We start from the raw sequence: 24,231 nt of genomic DNA on the forward strand, positions 1-24,231 counted from the left end.
AAACACATTTATAAATTTGTACAGAGATATGGTTTTGCCTACCACATCATAGCTTTGATGCCCAGCAAATTTCCAATACAGCACTGCTTACTCCAGAATTATACAAGTATTAATTTAAGTCCTCTAATTCCAGCAAACCGTTTCTCCCCCGCCCAATGGCAGGCCTATGGACCCTGAATCTGCTTTCCAAAACACACTTGCATGTCTTTGCCGAGCCCATGGGCTAACATCATAGCTCTTACACCAGGGGCAGTTTTTTCCTTCTTTATTTCTTTTATCAAAACATATCTATCAAGTAAACATTCAATAAGACAACAAGAGGACATTAAGAAGATGGGTTCCAGTCTTCTTTTACCTTAAAATGGCTTTCAAGAAAATATACAGCTATCCAATCCCCCCCACCTTATGGTCTTTGATGTGGCCGGAGCACACATGTACATGGGATTACAGGAGCTTACTGACGGGAAATACAAGAGCTTCATGATTAAGGCAGCCAAAATCTGGGTCTTCCTTAAGATAGGCTGCACTGGGCAAAACTTTTCTTTAAGAGGTATACATGGTTTTTGACCAGAGTAGAAGGCCATTCATAAACATGTAAGTCAGACGTTCCCGGTAATGGAAAGAATCCCAAGCCTGAGGCACCCCATGATGCGGGAAGGCCTGACTATCTTCCACACTGAGGACATTCATTGGGCAGGAAACCTTCTATAATGGACATAGAAGTAGTCAATTGCTTCCATGATAGACACTGTGCTGGGCACAAGGTAATCCATAAATGAAAACAGCACTAGCAGGACGCTTTCAAAGATTAAGACCTGCTTGTGCAAGCGGTCTTCCGTGATAGAGAGAGTGACCAGGGAAGAACTACTTCCTCAATGGAAAGGTACTCTTTGCAGAAAGTCTTCGATGACTGAGTCAGGGTAGGCAGGTTTTTTTTTTTTATAGGGTTCAATAGGAATGTGTAGTAGTAAGCAACTCTGCACGATTTTCATGAAGTCTCAGTGACAACATGGAGGCTTGGGGGTCAGAGGGTTAATCACAGCTTTAGCTGGCCTTCATATAGGTCAGCTCGGCACCTGGAGAGAGGCAAGTCTTGCATCATGCCTCTCTCCCTGGCAAATTGGCTACCAAGATGAAGAGCTGGAAAGGGTTAGAGCTCATTGAAACCTGGTATATATCAGCGACCAGAATATCACCCGCAAAAGGCCATTCTAGATCCGCCTACATCTGTTTTCTAAATCTAAAAGGCCATGGTTGCTCCAGCTTTGCAATAAGAGGAAGAAAGCAGATTTCACATTTAGGTGCTGAAATTGATAAAAAAAGACAATCCAGTAAAAGGAGGAAACCATTCTGGAGAAAGTTGGCAACAACAGATCAGACAAGCTCGGCCAGACCCTTTAAAACAGTAATACCACAGCTAGAGAAACTCAAACTTTGGCAGTCCTCTTTCCATGGCTGAATGAATAAGCGACTATGCGTCAATCCATCAATATAGTTAGAAATGTCTCTATACTTGTATAGCTGATCTAGCTACATGTCTAAAACAGAATGTTTTAGGCTCTTCAAAATTCTAGATGGGGCATTCTGTCCATAGGACAGAAAATGTATGGAAGGTCATAAAAACATTAGACACATGGTAAGGTTGAAAAACAAGAGGACCCATGAGAATAAGCTGCCTCCGCAGACCTGACATGGCAACTATTTGGGGACACTACAAGAGGTGGGGGAGCGCAAACCATAAAGTCACCCTCCTAAACCCATACTTCAGCCTACAGAATGTAAGGAAATGAATACCAGTAAAAATAATGCATAGTGCCAGCTCTTATGTGTGCGATGTGCAGGACTTGCATAATCACTGTAATGTCTATAAAACAAATTTGTGATTTTAATTCATCTGAGAGGACCCCAACTTTGAAGACCTGAAAAAAGATGAAGGCAGGAGAGGTACTGGTGTTGAGGGGGAAATCAAGAGGCGAAGTTAATGCATCAAGAGCAAGCACTGAGATTCAAGGAAGAACAGAGGACACCGTAAAGGAGGTCTTACTGTCAGCTCAAAGTAGATTAATTTAGAAAAGTTAAAGATCTCTGGACCATTTAAGTAATAGGTTACCTGCTACTGACTCACAAAATACGCCATTTAAAATCGATCATTACTTTCTTTTGCACAAAGGCAGCCATTGCTTCAAATGCAGGAAAGAAAATGTTTGTAAACATGAAGAGCCCATTTTCTTTAAACTGGTTTCCTGAAGAGAAGTGTGGAAAAGTCTGCAATCATGTTATAGTCACAATTTAAACTTTTATCAATTTAATCCCTTCAATCGCTCTATAGGAAAGTAGTACACTGGTGTTAAAGCTTTGTAATTTGTTAGGGTAGTACACCTTTCCTATTACCACAACCCTACTAGATGGGTCATATCCTGCGCATTCCAGGTAGCAAGAAGTAGGATGCCCTTTTCTGACAATGCTCATGGAGGTTGTTCAGTGCAGGGAGAGCTATCGACAGGGCAGGGGTTTGCAAGGAGTATTTGTGCAAGTGAATTTATTGAGGAGGGCTTTCATTTGGAGGTTAGAGCTGGAGAAGCAGGGTGAAGGCAACAGGCAACTTCAGTTATTTACAGTGAATACAGAGATATGAGATTCTGCAACAATTATTTCAGTTACAATCTGAATAATGCCCTAATTCTCACCTCAAGGTTGAGAGATGTATTCTAAAGTATGTTGATAACCCACATATGAACAACATGCTTTTTACCCATGGATTTGATCATGCAACCCTTTAGAAAGTGTCAAGAAGTATAGCTTTGTCGGACACTGAAATAGTGCAAAGGATAAACTAGGTGTCCACTGGAATAGCCTGATACTTCAATTCAGGACAAGATGTTCATAATCCAAGCGCTAGTGGACAGAAAAGCCTGTGGCAGACAAACGGGTGCAAAAAATCCAGTAGCATACACCTGCTGATGGATTGTTGGAATCAAACAAAGGGAGGGAAAACCTATTGCTGAAATATTTGGTCCAGGATGACATTGGTCTTCTTTTAAGTGCTGAATATGCAGGTATTAAAGTGACATGTGAACCTCCCCTGCAAACGTATCCTCCACCAAAATGAACAATAGATCAAATAAGTCAGTCATTAACCCTCAAAAGTTAAAGATTCTGGGCTGAATTTCAAAGAAAACAAAAAAAGTATGATAAAAAGCAAGAACATACTTCTATACAGTAAAGAAAGTAAAGGAGCCATTAAAAATCATCTCCCTTCATCCTGATGCGCTACCAATAAGAATTAGTTGTCAAAAAGGACTAATTACAAGATGTCCAATTTAGAAACAGCCAATGAAAGGGGTGGGACAAAGGTGAGAGGTGAAACTACAGTAATCAAACGCAAGAAACAGCAGTCTTAAAGAAGACAGGGATAAAGCAAAAGAAAATAAAGGGTCCAAAGCCAATGAAGCAAGCAGAGTACAAAGGAAAGAGGAAAGGGCCTAGCGGTCAAACAGTGAGCAAGAAGAGACGGACCTACCCATCACCAGTATAAACGGTCCAGAGTGGGTGAGGTCGTGGAGGATAGGGCTGTGTGAAAGAAATGCTAGTGTGAAAGAGCGGGCTCTCAAGCACTCAAAGCCAGTAAACCAGGGTTTCATAAGTACCCATATGAATATCTGCTGATCCCTGCCTTTGACAGAAGCTTGTGAGTGCTGAGTTAGGGAAGGGCTAAAAGCTAGCAGCTATCATTAACCCTGCCCCTACCCCCTCCCACACCTATCCAACCCCTTTGCCAAAAAGCAGCAGTGCATGGAGATGGCACCTCCATTGCAAGGCCCGTTCTGCCAGTCTAACGAGACAAAGATCTAAAATGGGTCAATCTGGTATCAGATTTCAATAGTTTGTCTTCCAAAATACCCCAACCCCGTTCATCTGGCATCTGAGGTGATCTAGCCATGCCCCCATCACACTGTAGTTGATGATGATGTGGGCAGCTTTCACTACATTATCGCAAGGTGATGCTCCAGTCTGAAGACACCTTCACTGCCGGCTTTCGGATGGTTAACACAGAGGTATCTGCATCATACTGGAAGTCCAGAGGTGTCTCCTCACCACCTGTGGAAAAAGAGGAGAGTAAATTAGCTGCAGAAAAAACAGACAGAAATAGCTCAGTGCGACAGGGAGAAAATGGTGTGAGCTTGGGGAGAAACCGACCACTCAAGAGTTCAAGATAGTTAAGGCTGCTGTAGAATGCATGGAAGAAAGTTAATTATGGTGAAGAAAAACAGGAACAGGCCCAGAGAGAACACTGTTTTATGAAAATGTTCTCTAAGAAAAAGTTACTTACCTTCAGTTAAGTATTATCTAGTAGAGACACAGTCTAGCCGCAGATTCCTTAACTTTTGAATTCTCCCCAGGCGTCAGACTGGATTCGGACATTTCAGCAGTACCTCTGCGCACCGGAGGACAGAGTCGTAAGGCTTTGAGATGACGTTGACTCCGGTTGTGAAATAAGTTCCCTCCGGTGCACAGACGTCAGTTTCTTCTGGGAAACATTCCGCGCCCGAATGCAGAGCCACTTCAGAAACTGGCTGTGGAAAACGTGTGCCAAAAACGATCAACATATATCTTTAAAAACAAAGAAAATGGAAATAAATGGTATGATCATCCCCAGGCAAGGGCCATAAGGAAAGACCAAAATGAAAGACCAAAAGGAAGGACGAAACAATCATAACCAAAGGCATGACAAAACCAAGTCATAATAAAGGAATAAGGTCCAATGGACCATCATTAATCCACACAATTATGTGAAACCGTGATTACAGGAATACAAAACCAGTACTGTAAAGGGGTATAACCCTTACACTACAGATCGTTCACAGAGCGGGGAGGATTTGCAGGGCGTTAAGGAATCTGCGCTAGACCTTGTCTCTACCAGATAATACGTTACTGAAGGGACGTAACCTGTTCACCTAATGCAGACATCAAGCGCTGATTCCTTAACTTTTAAATTAAAGACCATAGCAAACCAATCCTACAATAGTTCCCAAAAAGAACTAGCTGGTCGGAATTAGCCACCGACCAGACATACGTAGGAATTAGATGAAAAAGAGCATGGCTCCTTATGAAGACTGTGGCAATGACCACAGACAGTGCAAATAATAAACAACCCGTAGGACCGGAAAAAAACAAAGCCTCAAGGGAAACAGGATAAAACCCTGTCAGAAGACATCTGACAACAGTCAGACAATAGTATTCAATCACCAAAAGGTAAAAGAACCCTTGGACTAGAAGGGCCACAGGCAAAACGAATGCCATGTAACCCACATTCTCTAGAACAGTGAAGAAAACTCTGAAGGAACCTAACCTAATAACTCCAGAAAAGAAGAGCTTCCAGCACCCATTCTCATTAAAATCAAAATGAATAACTCATTCATTACAAAGTCTGGAAAAACAAACCAAGTATCAAGGTAGGCGAATAACATAATCCAACCTTGAAACAGGAACATATTTAAGCCAAATGACCATACGAAGGATCACATAACGTATAGTGCCCATTGAAACGGAAAGATAACAAATTGCAGATATTAATCTGTCATAGATCTGGACATAATTGTTCAATTTGTATATCACCAGTTATATATATATATATATATATATATTTTCGCGGCAAACGTTGTCCACCTTTAAGTAGCACACGACCAGCAGCTTGATTTATGTGTAGGTAAGGTCGGGGATACGCTTGTAGATGCCGCTCCGTAATGGATTTGCCTGACGCGTTTCTAAGCTCCATATGCTTCTCTTCAGAGGCTTTAACGGAAGCGGTGTGTGCAATCGCTGACCCACTTCACCATTTTCCATATGACACACCCACCAATGGGAGGCTCAGATGAGACTGTATTATGGGAAGTGTAGTGCGGAGGGCACACAATCAAGCCCTGTATGGACCCATATATACATATATAGAGAGAGAGATCTGAATCCAAACTTACAGAGAAGAGAGATGCACTCACATCTCACAATAACTATGATTTCTTTTAATATATATAGCATAATCATACTCAGCGTGTGCAACGACATAGGCAACACACTTATGTACCTTCTGTCGAAAAAACAGCCCTAAAGTACCATACAATATAGTATCAAGAGTGATATTGCAGACTCCACAAAACATTTTGGGAGGCTTAGCCTAATGAGAATGCTGCCTTCTAAAATTATCTTAACAGGATGGTAATACGTAATGAAAAACGACATAAGAAAGGTACCTTATTTTAAGCAAGCACCTATGACAACACTTGGCCTAAAAGGTTAAGATGAATAAAATAAGCCAAGTACCTGGAAACTACCCAAAAAAGGGTGTGGAATAATTGTCCACAAGACAAATGAGCCAAAATCTAATGTGACCATAACGCAGACAAGGGCCCATGCAGGCATATTTTAGTTCTCCAAGAACAATGAATCACCTTATCATAAACTCATACTATGATCCCTTAAAAGACTGTGGTACAGAAAATAACAAATGCTTAATAGAGAAATGGGACTGTCCCTAGGGAGACAGAGAACATGCATCCTCCAGACAGGAAATGTAGGACTATCAGTAGCCAAAGAATATGGCAATATCAAAGATGTTCATAAAATGAACAATCAAAATGCGTACATTCTCTTCTGCTGAAATCTTCCAAACCATGTAAGATATGGCCGTAAACAACCCTAAGGAAACTATTCCAACGCTACAGCTCAGGTAATCTCAGAAGCAGAGCTCACAGGACAACCATGTTCCAAAATTGAACATAATAAACCACCTCCAGAAATGAAGGAAATAAAGACTAAATATTCAAAAGAATACACATTAGTCATCCTGAGCTTGCCAGATGTAACGCCTCCAGCAAAGAGGAGCAAACTTTCATGGAACAAATTCCTATGTGCATGCAAGTAACATCAACTCATATTAAAGCTGGTCTCCTGGAAAAAGTAGGTGCCCGAGATTTCTAGCACAGTCCACCGAGACCCCTGAATCAGGCTTGGCCCATGTTCCTAACAATATGTCAAACAGGGCCTCACTGTATGGAAGAACAGGCTCTTCTCCGGACTGTCTTTAGTACAGGATATCAATCAGAGGGTCAGTGGCCCCAAAACTGCAGCCACTCTCCTCAACACATCTGCGAAGGAGGCACTTTCCTCAGTAGCGAGACTAGGAGGGCAAAGTAGCCCAGAGGCTGGAGAGGACTCCAGCCCACTAGCCTCACCAAGAACGTATATCCAACTCTCCTCCACTTGAGATGGAATAATCTCAGAAATGGGCTTAAAGAGCCCAGACCCCCTTACATCACCCATTAAAGGTGACTCTCCAAAGTCTCACCTTGAGAAGGAAGTGAAAATGCCACATTCCCCCCAGTTTGCTCTACTGAGACTGCACCCGACACAGAGCAGGCGATGCTTCGATGTCAATAGGAGAGACCTCGATCGGTGCCGCGGACGTCAATGTTGGAGTTGGCTGATCGACAAACGGACGCCGAGGGTGGAGTCCCCGAAGGGCTGTACACTAGCTCCATAACAGAGCCGACCAGCACGGACCTAAAGACTCGAATAGCCCAACCGCCATGGTGGATGAATCCATTGGCGTGGTTCCAATCACCTCGGGCCCGTGGACGCTCCAGTAGAAGGTGGAGGGCCAAAGATGAGGTGTAGAGAGTTATACTCCCTCATCTGGGCCATTGATGCCCTGGTTACCGAAAAGACGGGGAGATGCGAGGTGGAGTCACAAACTGCCTCCTCAATCCGCGAATAGGAGGAGCCATGGGAGACGGAATCTCAACGCAGCGAAGTCGGGGGATGCGGCAACTTCAAACGCCTGAGCTTACCCTTGAATGTTTCTGATGTACGACGTCCTGGAGAACGGCAACCTGAACGGACCTCTGCAGGAAAATAAGAATACTGATGCCGCAATGTCTCAGAGGACCGCGACCGACGTGTCGCCAGCAACTTTATATGGAGTTCCTTGAGCGCCTTTGGCTTCAGTCTCTGGCAGGAGCTGCAATCCTCTGAGTTGTGGTGGTCTGTCGAGTACAGGTTCCCAAAGGCTTAAGGCCCGACAACATTGGAGAAAGGTGCACTGTTCCAACAACAAAAGCTGTCTAAATAGGGCCGGAAAAAACAGCCTGAGAAAACGCTCTCCGGATCTGCGTGGCAGCACAGAAAAAAAGAAAACTGACATCCGCACTCCGGAGGGGACTTATATGGCTCCACTGATGTCACAGAGTCGACGTCATCACAGAACTACGGCGCCGTCCCCCGGGGTGCCGAGGGACTGCTGAAAAATATCCGGATCCAGTCTGATGCCTGGGGAGAATTCAAAGTTAAGGAATCTGCAGCTAGATATCTCGATCAGATGCACATTTTAATGCCAGTAAATTCAAAGTAAACATTTATAAAAGAAATGGGTAAAAGTGAGTCTACTCCAAAAATCTAATACAGAGTTTAACGGTCTGCTTCATCTAACTGCCTGCACATAAAAGATTTAGGGGAGGAAAAGGTGTAGGATATCTCACGGTAGTACAGAAGAGGAAAAAGAGCATTAGTTAAGAAAAACACTGAAAAAATTACAAGTCAGATTCAGGGGGTGGGGTAAAAATGCAGGGAAATGACTTCCCCTAGGTAAGGCATCAAGCCTGGGGAAAGATTATAAAGTGAAGGGAGACTATGCTTATTAGGCGACCCACATCTATAAGTATTATAGTCTATAAGGGACCCTCTCTACAGTAACTTCATTGGGGATGCAATGACGCTCAATGCGATGCCAGTGTGCACAGCCTCGTTAATGACATAACCAGTAGGCTTTCTAGTATTACCAGTGCTTTGGGCAGGCAGAGGCAAATCTTTGCTTCCTTCTCAAGACTTTTCCCTGATGCAATCAGGCAGGCTGGGCTGCAGGGTGATATTGGGTTAAGTCTGTGTTGCCCTTTCAGGTTCCCTTTGTTTATGAGAATCTGTGAGGAACCAAAAGTTTAGGAATCGCCTGATCCAATGGGGGCAAGAATTTAGCAGAGCTTTTTTTTTTCTTCAATAAAGACACAACAGTACATTTGTGGATTAACAGTGTGTTGATGAATAAGTTACTTATCTTCGGTAAAGCTCGTTCTGGTAGAGGCTCTATTTAACCGTAGATCCCCGCCTTTTGAATATTCCGCAGGTGACATATTGGATATGGAATCCATTGAACAGTACCTCTGCACATCAGTAGGAGGTACTGTGCTGCTTTGCACTGAGGCTGTTGTGCTTCGTAAAGGACATGTGTGGCATTTATTAGGCGCCACTCCTGTGCGCGGACTTCAATTGCTTTCAAGGCTGTCGGCACCTCCAAACAGAGCAAATACAGAAAAGAAACTTTAACCATGTGCAGATTCCTAGACTTGGGATCTTAATAAAGGGCAGAGCTCAATTTAGAGAACAAGGTGGATGGGAGGGTCAAGAAGAATCTGTGGTTAGAAAGAGTCTCTACCAGAAATAGCATTACTGAACTTAAGTAACTTGTTCTTCTGAAATACATCTAATCACCGATTCCTCACCTTTTGAATAGATACCAGAGCAGCACCTATTAAAAGGCTGGTCTGTAAATTGGCTCAAACCAAGTTCTGGAGGACTGAGCAGGAAAAAAGCCCTTCTCAGCAAACCTAGCAGTCCAGACTGAAGTGCTTCATGGACGTATGGAACAATACCCACATAACTGCCTCGCAAATATCCAGGACAGGAACTGTATGTGCCAAAGGAGTAGTAGCAGCTCTGGCCCTGGTAGAATGGGCTCGCAGACTTCCTAAGGCTGTTTTTGGTCAATGCGTAGCAGATCCTCATGCACAGTACGGTCAAATGTTAAATGGTCCTCTTCTGCACAGCTTTGCCTTTTTTCATCCCAGTGAACCCTACAAAGAGCTGATAGTCCATCAGGTGTTCAACATTACTGGCAGATATAGAAAAGGCATTTGATCGGAGGGCTGGATGCATTTATTTAACTTGATTCAGAGACTTAACTTTGGACCTAAATTCATGACTCATGTAAGACTTCTATGCATCGACGTATCAGCTCATGTCAGAGTAGGGACTGTGGTCTCTGAACGCATTCATATTCGGTGGGCACACATCAAGGATGTCCACTGTCCCTGTTATTTGCCATCGCTACAGAGCCCCTGGCTGAGTGGCTCCATAGCAACACACCGGTAAAGGGGATATCGGACAGGATTGCGCTCTACACAGATGATTCCCTAATCTCCAGCCCCCTGATGCTTCGAATCATCTAGATTTTTGGCGAGGTGTTGGGCCTCCCCATCAGAGCTAAATCCTGTGTCTTCCCTGATCCTCCCACCTGCAAAATCTAGGATGGATTGCTCAACTACAAATAGTTACACACAGTTTCAAATACCTGGGAGTACATATCAGCCATACCCCCTCTGTTGCATGGGAGGTGAACATCTAACCGCTCCTGGACACACTAAAAACAGACATAAGAGCATGGTCAGGTCTACCCCTATCCTTTATGGGGCGATCGGACATATTCTAAATGGTTTAGCTCCTCCGCATCATATATTCACTTACAAAATTATCCCCATCTCCTGCCTCGCTTATTTTTTCAGATAGTACACTCCACGTTTTGAAGCGTTTTATAGGACCAAGGCTCTCCCTTTATAGCCCTTACTAAATGTTTCAAGTTCTCATATGAAGGGAGTATTGCCGCAGCCAATATTGATACGTACTATCTAGCCTCCAATTTGATCATCATTAATAAATGGTGGTACGATAGATAGGGCGACGCAGCTTACGCCTCAGAAAAATGGGTACTCCAGCTCATCGCGATCCAACATTTATTGTACAGCTGTAAAATACACTCTCCACTTCCCCAGTAGAGGAGCGGTACATCAAAGGTGGGAAACTGACTACTCTAGTCAAAACGGGCTGGAAAAGAAGTCTTATAGCAGACTCCACTATGGGTGTTGAGCTGCACTGCAACAAGTGGCGACGCTGTAGGGTTTCTCCTAATGGGACGCAATAGGCAACTCTACATTGGGTGATGCGATAGAGGGAACTAGGCTGAAATGGTACTCCACTCTCCAGAGTGAATTTCAATTGCACTGCAGTCAATTCTATCGGTACCTCTAGTTATGCCCCATGCGGATGCCACGATCTCAGGGGCTAGAACTCCCTGAATACATCCCCCTTAAAGTTAAATTACTCCTGGGAGAAGTGGGAGCCCACAACATCACCTAAATTTAACGCACCTTGATAAATAACACACCAGACTCCATTGCTACACTGCGTGGGGCCTGGGAACTGGACAGTGGGACACTCATGGATAAGGAATGGGAAGAGGCCAGGGCATCCCAAAGACACTCTGCAATAGCACCAAGACTCCGCCTCATACAGCTTAAATATCTCCATAAGGTAAATCTTACAGGACACAGACTCTGATCCATGGGTATAATTGCTTACCCCTCTTGCCTTAGATGTAAGGAGGAGGGTGACTTCCTGCACACTGTGTGCTACTGTTAAAATGGAAACTTACTGAAGCCGGATGCTCTCCTGCCTGGACCGGGTTCTGTGATGTCCCACACTGCAGTATCACAAATGGATCAATTTACACATAGCTGAGGACTTTGTGACACATTGGTACACAACTACTCTACTATGGCTGAGCTTGACAGTGGCTAAAAATATTGCTCGCCACTTGAAGGCTACCATGCAGATTTCTGTTGCAGAATGGAAAAACGAGCTGGACTGATGCATGAACAGCTCACAACATGTTTATCAGGCCAGGGGGTGTCCTAATTTTTTTTTTTTTTATCTGGCAAAGGTGGGCTGACTATAGAGGGATCACCATCATGTGCAGAGACAACTGCATAACACTACTAGACATGGAAATCAACAATTATAGGGACCCGGAGCATTGACAGGGTACATTGACTTTAAAAGGGTGGACAGCTTCCCAGTAAGCGAGTGGGAACCGGGGGGCCTACTGTTTGGGGAGTGTGTTTGTAAGGGGACAGGGGAGAATTGGTAAACTATTGTGCCTTCTTAAAATATTTCTGTATTGTTTTAGGATACTTAAACTTTCTATATAAATAAAAATGAGTAAAAAGGATGCTTGCGTTTGCAGAACCAGTTTGTCTGGGAAGGTGGTGGTGTACAGTAGCTTAATACAAAGAGCCTGAAGCTCACTAAACACCGTCTTGAGGGTGAGGATCCGCAAGTGCTAGCTATGAAGAAATGTGTGTGTGGCAGACTTCATAAAGCCAGTTAGTGACCACACCTACTCTCTCCGACAATGCAGATGCAGCTGCTTCGCACAACACTACTTGGTTGGATAATGTGGCTCATCTGTTGGCTCCAGCCAAACTGGTTTCCCCACTATTGCAAGTAAAAATTGGGACTACATTCAGTGATTTTTCACTGCCCACTCTAGAACAAGTCACCAACATACTGAAAGCCACATCTTCTGGATCCCCTCCCAGAAACCAAGCCCACCATGGGTGGACAAACTTGTGGCAGAGACAATTACCCCTGAGCTCACAGCTATTTTCTGGCTCATGATCTTGACAGGTAGGTTTCCTTCCACCTGGGAGAAAGCTTGCTTACTTCCACTATTAAAAAAAGAAACTCTAGATTCCAAAGATCCCAGCAGCTATCGTCCTATCTTTTGTCTCCCCCTGCCATCAAAGATCATCGAAAAAATCATGAATATCCAGCTGATGGAACACATTCAATCCAATAATCACCTAGACACCACCCAGTTTGGTTTCCTCAGCGGATGCAGCACAGAAACAGCTTTGTTCAAGGCTACCGCGGAGATCAGGCAGGTGCTCGATCAGGGCAGATGGGCAGACCTTATCCTGCTTTACCTCCCAGCGACTTTTGATACTGTAAATCATCGTCTGCTGCTGGAAAGTCTGACGGAAATCAATATCACTGGTCAGGCCCGGAATTTACTAGAATCTTTCCTATCGGACAGACAGCAGCCTGTGCCTGTCATCCTTCCTCTTTCCCATGCAGGGTCCCTCAGGGGTCCTCGCTCGGCCCAACTTTATTTAATATTTGCATTACACCTTTAGCCGGTATAATTAAAAGTTTGGGCTTTTCCTTGACTACGCAGATGACACCCAAATCGTCATCTCACTGGCCAAGGATGACACAGGCTTGTAGGAGACTGGCTCTGTATATACTATAACAGTGTGCACAGAGTCCAGTGGAACCCCAAAGGTAGGCAGAGGTAAAAGTAGATCATACCTCACTCTCTATTTGTGGTAGTGAGTGCGAGCAGTAAGGCTTTATCAGAGAGTAGTATTAAGCATGTATTATGCACACTCAGGCAAGAATGAGGTCACACACCCAAAGGCTGAACTCTGACCAATTTGTTTGCATAAAAATATTATTTAGTTGTATATTATCTCCTAGAACCAAGTCAGGCCTGGTACAGGTAAGTGTAGCACAAGTTACTTACCTTCGGTAACGATGTATCTGGTAGAGACTATTCTAGCCGCAGAATCCTTCACGTAGAATCATCCCCAGGCGTGAGACTGGATCCGGAAACTTTTTTGCCACATCATCCCTGCGCGCCGGGAGCGGGACGACATCACGCGACTCCGCCCAGGCGTCTGCGCACGTGACGTCCGCGAGGTCACATAAGACACGCCCCAGCACGCCTACATCAGTTTTCTTCTGAGAACTTTTCCGCACCACAACGCGGAACCACCAGATAAAAAAACTGTGGAAGCATGGGAACAGTGAGCGAAAAGCAGAAAATGTGGAAAGAAACGGTGACTAACACCACACACAGTAGTATCACACAGCAGAACCCAAGGCAGGGAAAGAAGAAGAAGTGAGCAGAGCCCTGCGTAACCACCCTGCCAGCACATAGGACAGCCTCCCACCACTGTGCCCCGGAGGCACGGAACATGCATAAGGACATGGTACATGTAGGAAACCCACCACCCCCATCCTCAGCAAGGAAGAAGGCCAGTCCCAACACAGACAAGGGACAACAAACCTCCAAGCCACCCCAACATACCACCCCAACATAAAGGGTAACCACCCACAAGGGACAAGGGCAAGACATGGCCAGAGGGCCCTTAATCAGAGGATGGCAATGGAAGGGAGGGAGGGTGAGGAGGGAGGGAGGGAGGACAGAGATAGAAAGCAATCCCCTCCAAACCTGGAGTAGCCAGAGCAGCAGGGCACCGAAACACTGGGACCCCATCCTCCAAAGAACCAAAGGAGGAATTAACCGCCCCCAGACGGAGCCAGCCGTCAAGAACAAAGAAGGCACTCACAGGCGATACAGTCCCCCACCTGGAGGCCAGTACCAAAAACCAACCCAAGGGTCCTCGCAGAATAGGGAAGGAAGGGCGGGCCGTGAAGGAATCTGCGGCTAGATTAGTCTCTACCAGATACATCATTACTGAAGGTAAGTAACTCGTACATCTGATAGAGACTATTAGCCGCAGATTCCTTCACGTAGAATAGATACCCTAGCAATACCCCCTGGGAAGGAGGGACTGCGAAAGGACCCCAACACCTAATACAGAACAGAGGGCCCCACAGGGAACCAGATCTGTGTACCAGGTAGAATCTCGTCCCTGCCAGGTGAGGAGAACCCCCCAAGCAGACCCCCACCGACCCCAAAAGGATGTAGGAGGGAGAAGAAGGCTGAAGAGGAACCAAAGGCAAGGTCGGAGAGGCCGAAGCACCCGATTGCCCCACAAGGCAACACAGTTCCCGCCCAATGCCAAGACAGGAAGGGAGGAAGAAGCAGAAGAAACCTAGAAGACCCTAGGAAGCGACGGAAAAGAAGGCCAACCCACTCCAGGTGGAGAATAACCTGCCTGCCAGACAGCGCTTGCAGTCAAAAGTCGTCAGATGCAAGAAGAACAGCCAGAGGCCCCAGGAAGGCCGAGTAGGCGGCGCCTGGCAAGGGAGAACATATGATCATCCCAGACCTCAGGGTAGGAGCAGGGAGAGGAGGAGCTGCCCGGGCACACCACTACGAGTGGACGCGCACAAGACCTCAAGGAGCAAAGCAACATACACAACCGCCATGGAGAACAGGCACCCGAAGGCGACCAGAACCCTCCAGCAGAGCGCAAGCCATATGACAGCTACCACTACCCCAACTAGGGTATGATAAGTCCCAAAATATGGGAGCCCTCTTTGAAAGAACTTCTGCAGCAGAGGAAAAACAAAAGAGCCACAGGAAACAAAACACCCCCGCAAAAGGCTTGACAAGCACCCAAGCAAGCAGTAGGCCTAATCTCAGGGCCAAGTCTGCACAACAATTCCAACACACATGATCAACAAAGGGGCCGCCCAGCAGCCAACAATGCCAAAGTCCCAAAGCAGGACGCAATGGTCAGAAACGCACTCCACAGCCAGAACAAGTGGCCTAAGAAGGCCTAGAATCAACCCAACTCAGGAGTCATCGAGGAGGGGATGGAGGAGGAGGAGGCGAGTAAGGCGGAGAAGGAGGAGGACGGAGCCCTGCCAAGAGCCTCTGGACGGCAGAGTCGGCCAGGGCTGCCATCAAACGAAAGGTCGATGAGTCGCTCCCGAATATTCTCAGGGAATACTCCATCCCGAAGCCAAGCATGGCGATGGAGAGCGACCGAGGAAGCCATGCCCGGCCAAGCACCTCAGATGTCGAGAGCGGAGCAGAGAATAAACGCCGCAAGCTCCCGGCCATCCAACGCATGATGCCTTAAATCCACCCGACCACCCTCCTAGGACGCTGCGGATCCGAGAGACTCAGCCGAGTCCCACAAACAGGAGGAGGCCTTAGCCAGCACACACAAGGTGTTCAGGGCCCGCAAGGCAGTGCTGGTCGAGGCGAACATGCTGCGCCCCCAAGAGTCCAGCCAGTGGGCCTCTCTGTAAGGTGGGGTCAACAGCGGTGGCAGGGAGGGTAAAGCAGTCCGCAAAAGAGGACTGGAGGCAGAGGGGTGGAGGGAAAGGCACGCCGGGTCATGCGGCGCCGGGAGGCATCGGTGCAGAAGATGCTGAGGCACCGGGTCCCCTGAGGCAGGACGCCTCCAAGCCCCCGTCAAGGAATAAATGAGGGAACCGTCAAAGGGAAGCAAGATTTCCCTCCCACCAGAGCCCTGGTGGAGGACCTCCAATAGATGGTCCGCCGGAAAGTGAGCCACCGGGTGACCCATACGCAGGATGTCCACAGCCGTGGACACCGCGTGAGCGAAGGCCGCACCTGCCTCCGTAGGGCCCACAGTGGGGAAAGGAGCTCCTCCGTGGACGACGGCTGCAAACTAAGGCGGCCGTCCCGAGGCCAAGCGGGATGGGCAAGGGCCAGACCTGGAAGTCAGAAGGAGCCGAAGAATGAGGGACATCCCGCTCTTCCGACGAACACCTCTGCCTCAGGAAAGGCAGGGAGTCACCCTTCGACGCCGGTGAAAAAGACACCACACGGCGACCAGGAGGGCCTTGGGCAAGGCGAGGGGTCCGCCGACGCTCCAGGAAGGGAAGGGGGAGGAGACGCCAGTGAGGCCTGCAAAGCAACGCTCACGTGACATCGAAAAAGGGCAAGGACAACGACCATGGCCGAACCTGAAGCCGTCCGCCGAAGCAGACCGAGAGGAGGACGTCGACCTGGAGAGGCACGCCGAGAGAAGTTTCATGCGGCGCTCCCGCCCGACTTCAACTGTTGACAGGCCTCACAGTCGGTGGTGCAGTGATCCTCCCCAAGACACCACATACAAATGAGGTGTGGGTCTGTCGCCGACATAAGACGCCCACAAAATGTACAAATTTTGAAGCCGGAAAGCATTCGCACTGTTCCACCAAAGAAATGGAGAAAAATGGGGGCCCGAAACAGGCCTGAAGCAAGTACCGGATCCGAGTTGCACGTGGAAAAGGAAAAAAATGACGTAGGCGCGCCCCGGGGCGGGCCTTATGTGACCTCGCTGACGTCCCGTGCGCGGACGACGCCTGGGCGGAGTCGCGGGATGTCGACCCGGCACGCAGGGATGCTGTGGCAAAAAACGTTTCCGGATCCAGTCTCACGCCTGGGGATGATTCTACGTGAAGGAATCTGCGGCTAGTAGTCTATCTGATATAATATGTTGCAAGAATAATGCAGGTGAATGCAGTTGAATTCAACTAGATTGGTTACAGGTAAGTCACTTGTTCGTAAAACAATTGGAATACATTTTTAGTTACTTTTTAGATTACTTTGTACGTTACTTTTTAGAACACTTTTTAAGTTACTAGTTCTACTACCTACATACCAAGATTTCGTAGATAAAAAGTAACTAAGTACGTTTTTGTACATATGCAGTTTCATACAAATCAACTCCACACTTAAAACACTTTTCACAAGAAAGCAGTCAATGCAGTCCTATGGGAGAAAACCAGGTTATCAGTTAACGGTAAGTACTTAGGTTTGGGAGTTGGTGTTCTGGGGTTAGAACAAGGGATTCCCCAGGGTCAAGGATGCACTTTCAAAGCACCCTCAGGTGCACTAGGGCGGCTGGGTGCAGAGTGCTGAGGCCCAATGTTATCCAATGGGGATAGGGGGCCTCCAGTTGGTGGCTGCTCATGAGCAGGCCACAAGGTTGTGGGAGCAAAGCTCCTGGTGTTAGGCTCAGGGCAAAGGGGGATCTGATTTTGCACAAAAGGTGAACCCACAGCGGCACAGGGGTGGCCGGGTGCAAGTTGCTGGTTTGGTGTCAATGCCATGTTAATTACAATGGGAAATCTCCGGTTTCAACAAACACTGCAGGCTCTGGGACGAAGATCTTCATTAGGCGATTGGAGAGTTAAGTTGGGATGCCTGGGGATGCTGCGATACATCGATTGGGCCACTCAAGTGTTGGGACGTCGTGTGCAGGGATGTCTTTAGACGTCGGGTTTTTCTTACCGGCTCTGGTCGGGCGGATCCTCCAGAAAGGTGCTGCAGGCGTCGATTGAAGATTTGAAGCAGGTTAAGAGATCACCAGATCTCAGGTCAGGTTCACCGGGGAGACCTCCTCGTGGTGTTGGGCCACTCGAACTAGGGCCGTAGGAGTCGGTGGAGGAAGCTGGGTTTCTTTTTGCCAGACTACTGATGCACTTTGACTTGATGTGCCCAGAGTCCCTGCCAATCAGGTTCCCAGGGCCGGTGTTCTTTCCCAAAACTGTACCCTGTACCCCCAATTGGCACTTCTCTGGCTACATGTCAGTCCCTTGTAAAAGGGACCATGGGTATTAAGGGCACTGTGGCCAGCGAAGGCCTTTAAGGGCTGCAGCACTTCTTGTGCCACCCTTAGAGGCCCTGTGTGTATGTGTATATATGTATGTATACAATTGCAGGCTGCGTGTTTTGGTGCAGAACAAAGTGAAGAGTCGACATGGCACGTCATTTGCTCCCCTCCTATGTCGCTATGTATCAGTTACTAGCCCATTCTTTGCTGACCCCTAGGATTTGTAACTGGCCTTGTTATGTGAGCCCTATTTGTTTAATACTTTCATTTGACTCATGCACTGAACTGTTGCCTTCCTTTCCCTCAAATTGTAAAATAAATATACCTGTGAGCCATCCCTACAACCCACTGCCCTGGCATAGGTCGGCCACTGCTATCTGGGTGCACTATACCAGAGGGGAGGGTACAGGTGCATGACCCTGTACCCCTATAGTGTCTAGACTAATTCTTAGACACTGTAAGTACAGTAATGCCATTAAGAGTATATGGTGCTGGGAGTTTGTCATTACGAACTCCACAGCACCATAATGGCTTTACTGAAAATTGGGATATTCAGTATCAAACTTCTCAGTACATTAAACTCACACTGATTGCAGTGTGGGATTTAATGAAAAATGTACTCAGAGGGCATCTTAGAGATGCCCCATGAAAAACAACCTGACTAGTGTCCTGGCTGAGTAGCTGGTCGCCAGCTGCCAACACCAGACATGTTTATGGACCCCTGGATCGAGAGCCTGCTGTGCTCGGGGTCCTGAAACAAATCACATCCAGGGTCGAGGTGCCACGCCTCCTCCCAACAGGATGGGCTGGGTCCACGAAGGGGAAGGAGTAGTTTCTTACCTGTAACTTGAGTTCTGTAGTAGGGGTATCCCTGTTATAGTCATAATCTAGTGAATAGTCCCGCCCATGTGCGGGGACCCCGGAGCAATCAAAAATAATCTCTTAAGCGGTCTCCTTTGCAGCCCTGCATAGACACTTAAGAGAAAATCAAAGACAAATAATGCAGCCTATAATTACAAGGCTACACTGGCCAGTACTTCAATTTAAAGTGAAAAGGATAGCCAAATAAAATCAAATTTTACACATCTTGACAAGTTTCACCCATAGAGAAACTTCCCTTCACCAAAATATTTGAAATGATAGAGATGAAGGGTTGGATAGACAAGACCCCATAGGCTGCCATTATGTGTCTGGAAAAGGGATACCGTGCCTTTAAGGAACTCTCCAGAGACCCTCTGTATCCAAGGATGCACAGCCAAAGTTCTTTTACTTTCAGTTCTTTTTGAAGGTGTATAAAGCAAGGTCTGTACATTATCATTTTCTCCACCGGGGAGGAGGGCGGGTGCTTATGACTATAACAGAGATACCACCACTACAGAACTGGAGTTACAGGTAAGAAACTACTCCTTCTGTAGTAGGGGGATCTCTGTGTATAGTCATAATCCAGTGAATAGAATGGCAAGCCCATACCAACAAACCAATCCAGCGGTGGAGGAAAAAGACAACACCACTACTGTGCAAACAGATTTCTCAACGAAGCCTGCCCAACCTGAGCATCTGCCCTGGCATCAGAGTCCAGACAGTAGTGTTTAGCAAAGGTATGGACCGAATTCCAAGTGGCAGCCCTGCAGATATCTGCAATGGGAACATTACGTAGCAAAGCCGTTGTAGCTGTTTTGCCCCTGGTAGAATGAGCCTTAGGCTTACCCCCTAAGGTCTTGTTAGCTATCTGATAACATAACTGGATACAGGACACAATCCACCTCGAGATGGACTGTTTTGAGGTGGCAAGACCAGTCCTGACCGACCCATAACTGACAAACAATTGGTCTGACCTACGAATGTCCTTGGTCTTATCCAAGTAGAATTTCAACACCCTTCTGACATCCAGGGAATGGAGAGACCTTTCCGCTGGAGTGGAAGGATTTTGGAAAAACGTAGGTAAAGTTATAGTCTGATTGACATGGAAATCAGAAATCACCTTAGGAAGGAACTTAGGGTGAGTACGCATCACAACCTTAGCAGCATGAAATACAGTATAAGGTTCTTGGCAACACAATGCCTGAATTTCACTCACCCTGCGGGCCGATGTAATGGCCATGAGGAAAGCCACCTTCCACGATAAGTGCTGCAGTGAAGCCTTAAGAATAGGTTCAAAAGGTTCCTTCATCAACCTGGACAGCACCACATTCAGCTCCCATGAAGGCGAAGGACGCCCAACAGGAGGAAACACTTTCTTCAATCCTTCCAAAAAATCTTTAATCACAGGAATCTGGAAGAAGGATGTCTGTGATGGGCATTTCCTATACGTAGTTAATGCTGCGAGGTGAACCTTAATCGAATGAAAATTAAAGCCAGACTGAGCCAAATGCAAAAGGTATGGAAGAATGACATCTTCTTGCAGGTCGTCGGATCATAGTTCTTGGAAGTGCACCAGATGCAGAACCTCTTCCACTTGTAGGCATAGGAAGTCCTAGTGGAAGGTCGCTTAGCCTCCTTGAGTATATTCATGCAATCGTCAGGCAGATTCAGGTGTCCATATTGCACTCTCTCAGGAGCCATGCCGCCAAACTCAACGATGAGAGGTTGGGGTGCACCATCTGCCACTTGAACTTCGTGAGAAGGTCCGGCCGACACGGCAGCCGCAGGTGTGGTAGGAGAGATCGTTGAAGCAGGTCCGTGAACCACCACTGTCAGGGCCACTCCGGAGCAATGAGGATCATCCGTGCTCTGGACTGAGACAGCTTAATGAGTCCCGCCGGAATCAGGGGAATGAGTGGACAAGCGTACAGAAAACTGTTCGACCAGCTGATCCATAGCGCGTTCCCCAGAGTCCCGGTTGGTAATACCTGGAGGCGAAATCTCAGCATTTTCTGTTTTCGGCTTTGGCGAACAGATCTACGTCCGGAGTACCCCACCTGTCGAAGATGTTTCCTAGCATTTCTTCGTTTAGAACCCACTCGTGGTTTTCTTGCACCAGCCTGCTGAGTGCGTCCGCCTGAGCATTCTGCACACCTAGCAGATGGATAGCCGTTATCGTCAGTCCTCTGGCTAGCAGCCAGTGCCACATCGCCTGCGCTTCTTGTGACAGTGTGCGCGATCTCGAGCCCCCCTGCTTGTTGAGGTAAAACATAGTGGTCGTATTGTCTGTCTGTACAAGCAAGGAGTTGGTCTGGAAGGACGGATTAAAGGCCTTCAGTGCCAAGTGAACAGCTCTGAGTTCCAGGAAATTGATGGGATACGTGGATTCCGCCGGGGACCATGTTCGCTGGATCTATTGATGGCCTGAATGCTCTCCCCAGCCGTGGAGAGAAGCATCCGTGACGATAGTCTGAATGGGAATGCCCTTGTGGAATGGAACCCCTTTGAGGAGATTCTCTGCTGAGCACCACCATCTCAGGGACTGTTGAGCGTGCAGGGACTGCCGGATCCTGTCGTCCCAGCACCCCAGCTTCCGGTCCCACTGATCCTCCAGACATTCCTGCAGCGGCCTCATGTGGAGGCGTGCGTGTGGCATGAAGAAGATGCAAGAGGCCATCGATCCCAGAAGAGAAGACACCGTCCTCACTGTCGTAGATGGAACAGCTATGAGAGCCTGAGCCTTCCGAAGGATCGATAAGCGTCGCTCCGCCGAAGGAGACACGCTTGCTGAAAGAGTATCGATGGAGGCTTCCAAGTACTGTAGGCACTGGACAGGAGTTAGAACAGACTTGGACATGTTTATGTGCAACCCCAGTTGGTTCAACAGAACGGCCGTCCTGTTGAAGTGCAATTGTGCTTCCTGGACGGTGGAGTATTTGATCAACCAATCGTCCAGGTACGGGTAGACAAACACCTTGTTCTTTCTCAGGTGCGCTGCCACCACTGCCATGCACTTTGAAAAAGTCCTGGGTGCAGACTTCAGTCCAAACGGTAGTACGGTGTACTGATAGTGATTGGTGCCGACTAGAAAGCGCAGGAACTTCCGGTGTTTCCGTGCAATGGGCACATGGAAGTACTCATCCTGTAGATCTGTTGCGCAAAGCCAATCTCCTCTTTGTAGCTGTGGATAAATCTGGTGCAAAGACAGCATGCAAAATGTCTCCATGCGAATCCATTTGTTTGCTTATCGCAAATCCAGAATGGGCCTGAACTCGTTCTTGTCCTTCTTGCGCACCAGGAAGAACCGTGAGTAAAGACCCTTTCCCCTGTGAGACAGAGGGACGTCTTCTATCGCCCTTTTTCTTAACAGGGTATCCGCCCCTGCTTGGAGCTCGCACAGCTGGAACTGCGAGCGAACCGGTGGAATTGCTGGAGGAGGGCTGACAAAACGAAGACTGTTTCCATTGCAAACAATATTCAGCACCCACTTGTCCGGAGTAATTTTTCTCCACTCTGCCAGGTAATTTTGTATGCTTTCCCCCCACCGGAACGGGTAACGGACGAGGGGGAAGAAGCGCCTCAGGGCTTAGACCCAGCCTGGCCCTTGTTCGCCGAGGACTGCTGGCCGCCTCTGCCCCTCTGACGCTTCTGGAAAGGCTGCCGTTGGTACTGCTGCTGCTATTGTTGCTGCTGGCCAGCCTGACTACCTTGTCCTCGCCTCTGGGAACCATATCTCCTCTGGAACGGGCGGAAGGACTTCCGTTGTTCCTTTGGTTTCTCCAAACCAATGGCCTTCAATGTCTCTACTTCCGCATCATCTGCATGCGTCCCATAGAGCGTCGATCCAGAGAACGGCAAATTTGCGACTCTCTGCTGCGCCTCCGGTTTGAGAGAGGTAAGGCGCAACCAAGAATGGCGTCTTAAATTAATGTCATGGCAATAACCATGAGCCGCAAGGAGAGAGGCGTCCGCCGCAGAGCTGATGACTTCATTGGAGACCATCATGCCCTCGTTCAATATCTCGTGAAAGTCTTCCCTCCTATCCCTCGGAAGGAGCTCGATAAACTGTTGCAGAGACTCCCACAAAGCGCGCTCATAGCGACCCAAGAGCGCTGAGGCACTCGCCGCTTTCATTGATGTGGCAGCCGTACTGCAAACCTTCCGTCCGGCTGAATCCATCTGACGGCTCTCCTTGTCCGGAGGCACCGTAGAAGACGGGGCAGTAGCATGCTGTTTCTTAGCTGCTGTCACAATGACAGAATCCGGTACAGGATCTGACCTCAAGAACGCCGGATCAGAATCCGGGGGCCTGTACTTCTTTTGCAGCCGAGATGGAGCCGACTTTACCGAAGCCGGGGTCAGAAACAGCTCCATGGCCGGTTCCTCCAGTCCTGGCACCAAGGGCAATAACGGGCGAGAGAGATGCCGTTTGTGCAAAGTCTCAAAGATCACAGAGGTAGATGGCGTGGGTACCGTCAATGTGATCCCTAACTTCGCTGCCCCCCTCAGCAGCACCTCCTGAAATGTCACGTCGTCCACAGGTGACACTCTCGTAGGAGGGGATTCCGATAATGTTGGAGAATACCTCCGGTCACTCGAGGAGCCCGTGTACAGGGACCGCGACCTGTCTCTCCGATGGCGGTGAAGGGACCACCTTGTGGAGGAGCGGTGTCTACTACGAGTGAGATCCCTTCCTCTAGACCTTGATCTAGATCTCCTGGGCCTCGCCGGAGCTGCCGGTCTTAGAGGAGGCGGAAGCGGAGGAATCAGAGCCAGAACCTCAGGCCGAGGTTGTAGAGGAGGCGGAAGAGGAGGCGGGGGCAGTGTAGGAGGCGGTGGAAGTGGAGAAGGAGGCAGAGGAGGAATCGTTGCTGGAGGAGGAGGAAGCTGCGGAGGAGGCATCCTCGGAGGCAGCGGTGGAGGCGTCCTGGGCCTAGAAGGTGAGTAGGTTCGTGAATACTCCGATTCCGATGACCTCACCACTCTCCTCTTCTTCTGAGCAGGCCTCGAAGAAAATGTTCTGGAGGCAGACCTTGTTTTGGCCGAGCGCCGGCGCCGCCGCGACCGGGAGCTCGCCGTTGAAGATGACAGACTGACCACTGAGGCAGGGGACACTGTCCTGGTCCTTGAACGTCTCCTCGACGTCTTGACTGAGGAGCGC

At 47.9% G+C, this 24,231-nt stretch overlaps 1 protein-coding gene across 2 annotated transcripts in view; it reads right to left on the minus strand.

Annotated features, from left to right (window-relative positions):
- Positions 1-250: 250 nt before the first annotated feature.
- The window catches only part of GANAB (glucosidase II alpha subunit), a 238,707-nt gene continuing 214,726 nt past the window's right edge, over positions 251-24,231 (minus strand). For both annotated transcript variants that reach the window (XM_078660606.1, XM_078660605.1), the window contains one exon: positions 251-4,098. In XM_078660606.1, coding sequence (XP_078516732.1) covers positions 3,989-4,098 — 110 coding nt within the window. In that variant the 3' untranslated portion in view covers positions 251-3,988. The remainder of the gene's footprint in view (positions 4,099-24,231) is intronic.

Source organism: Lissotriton helveticus, chromosome 9 (genome assembly GCF_964261635.1).
Source record: "Lissotriton helveticus chromosome 9, aLisHel1.1, whole genome shotgun sequence".
Lineage (NCBI taxonomy): Eukaryota > Metazoa > Chordata > Amphibia > Caudata > Salamandridae > Lissotriton > Lissotriton helveticus.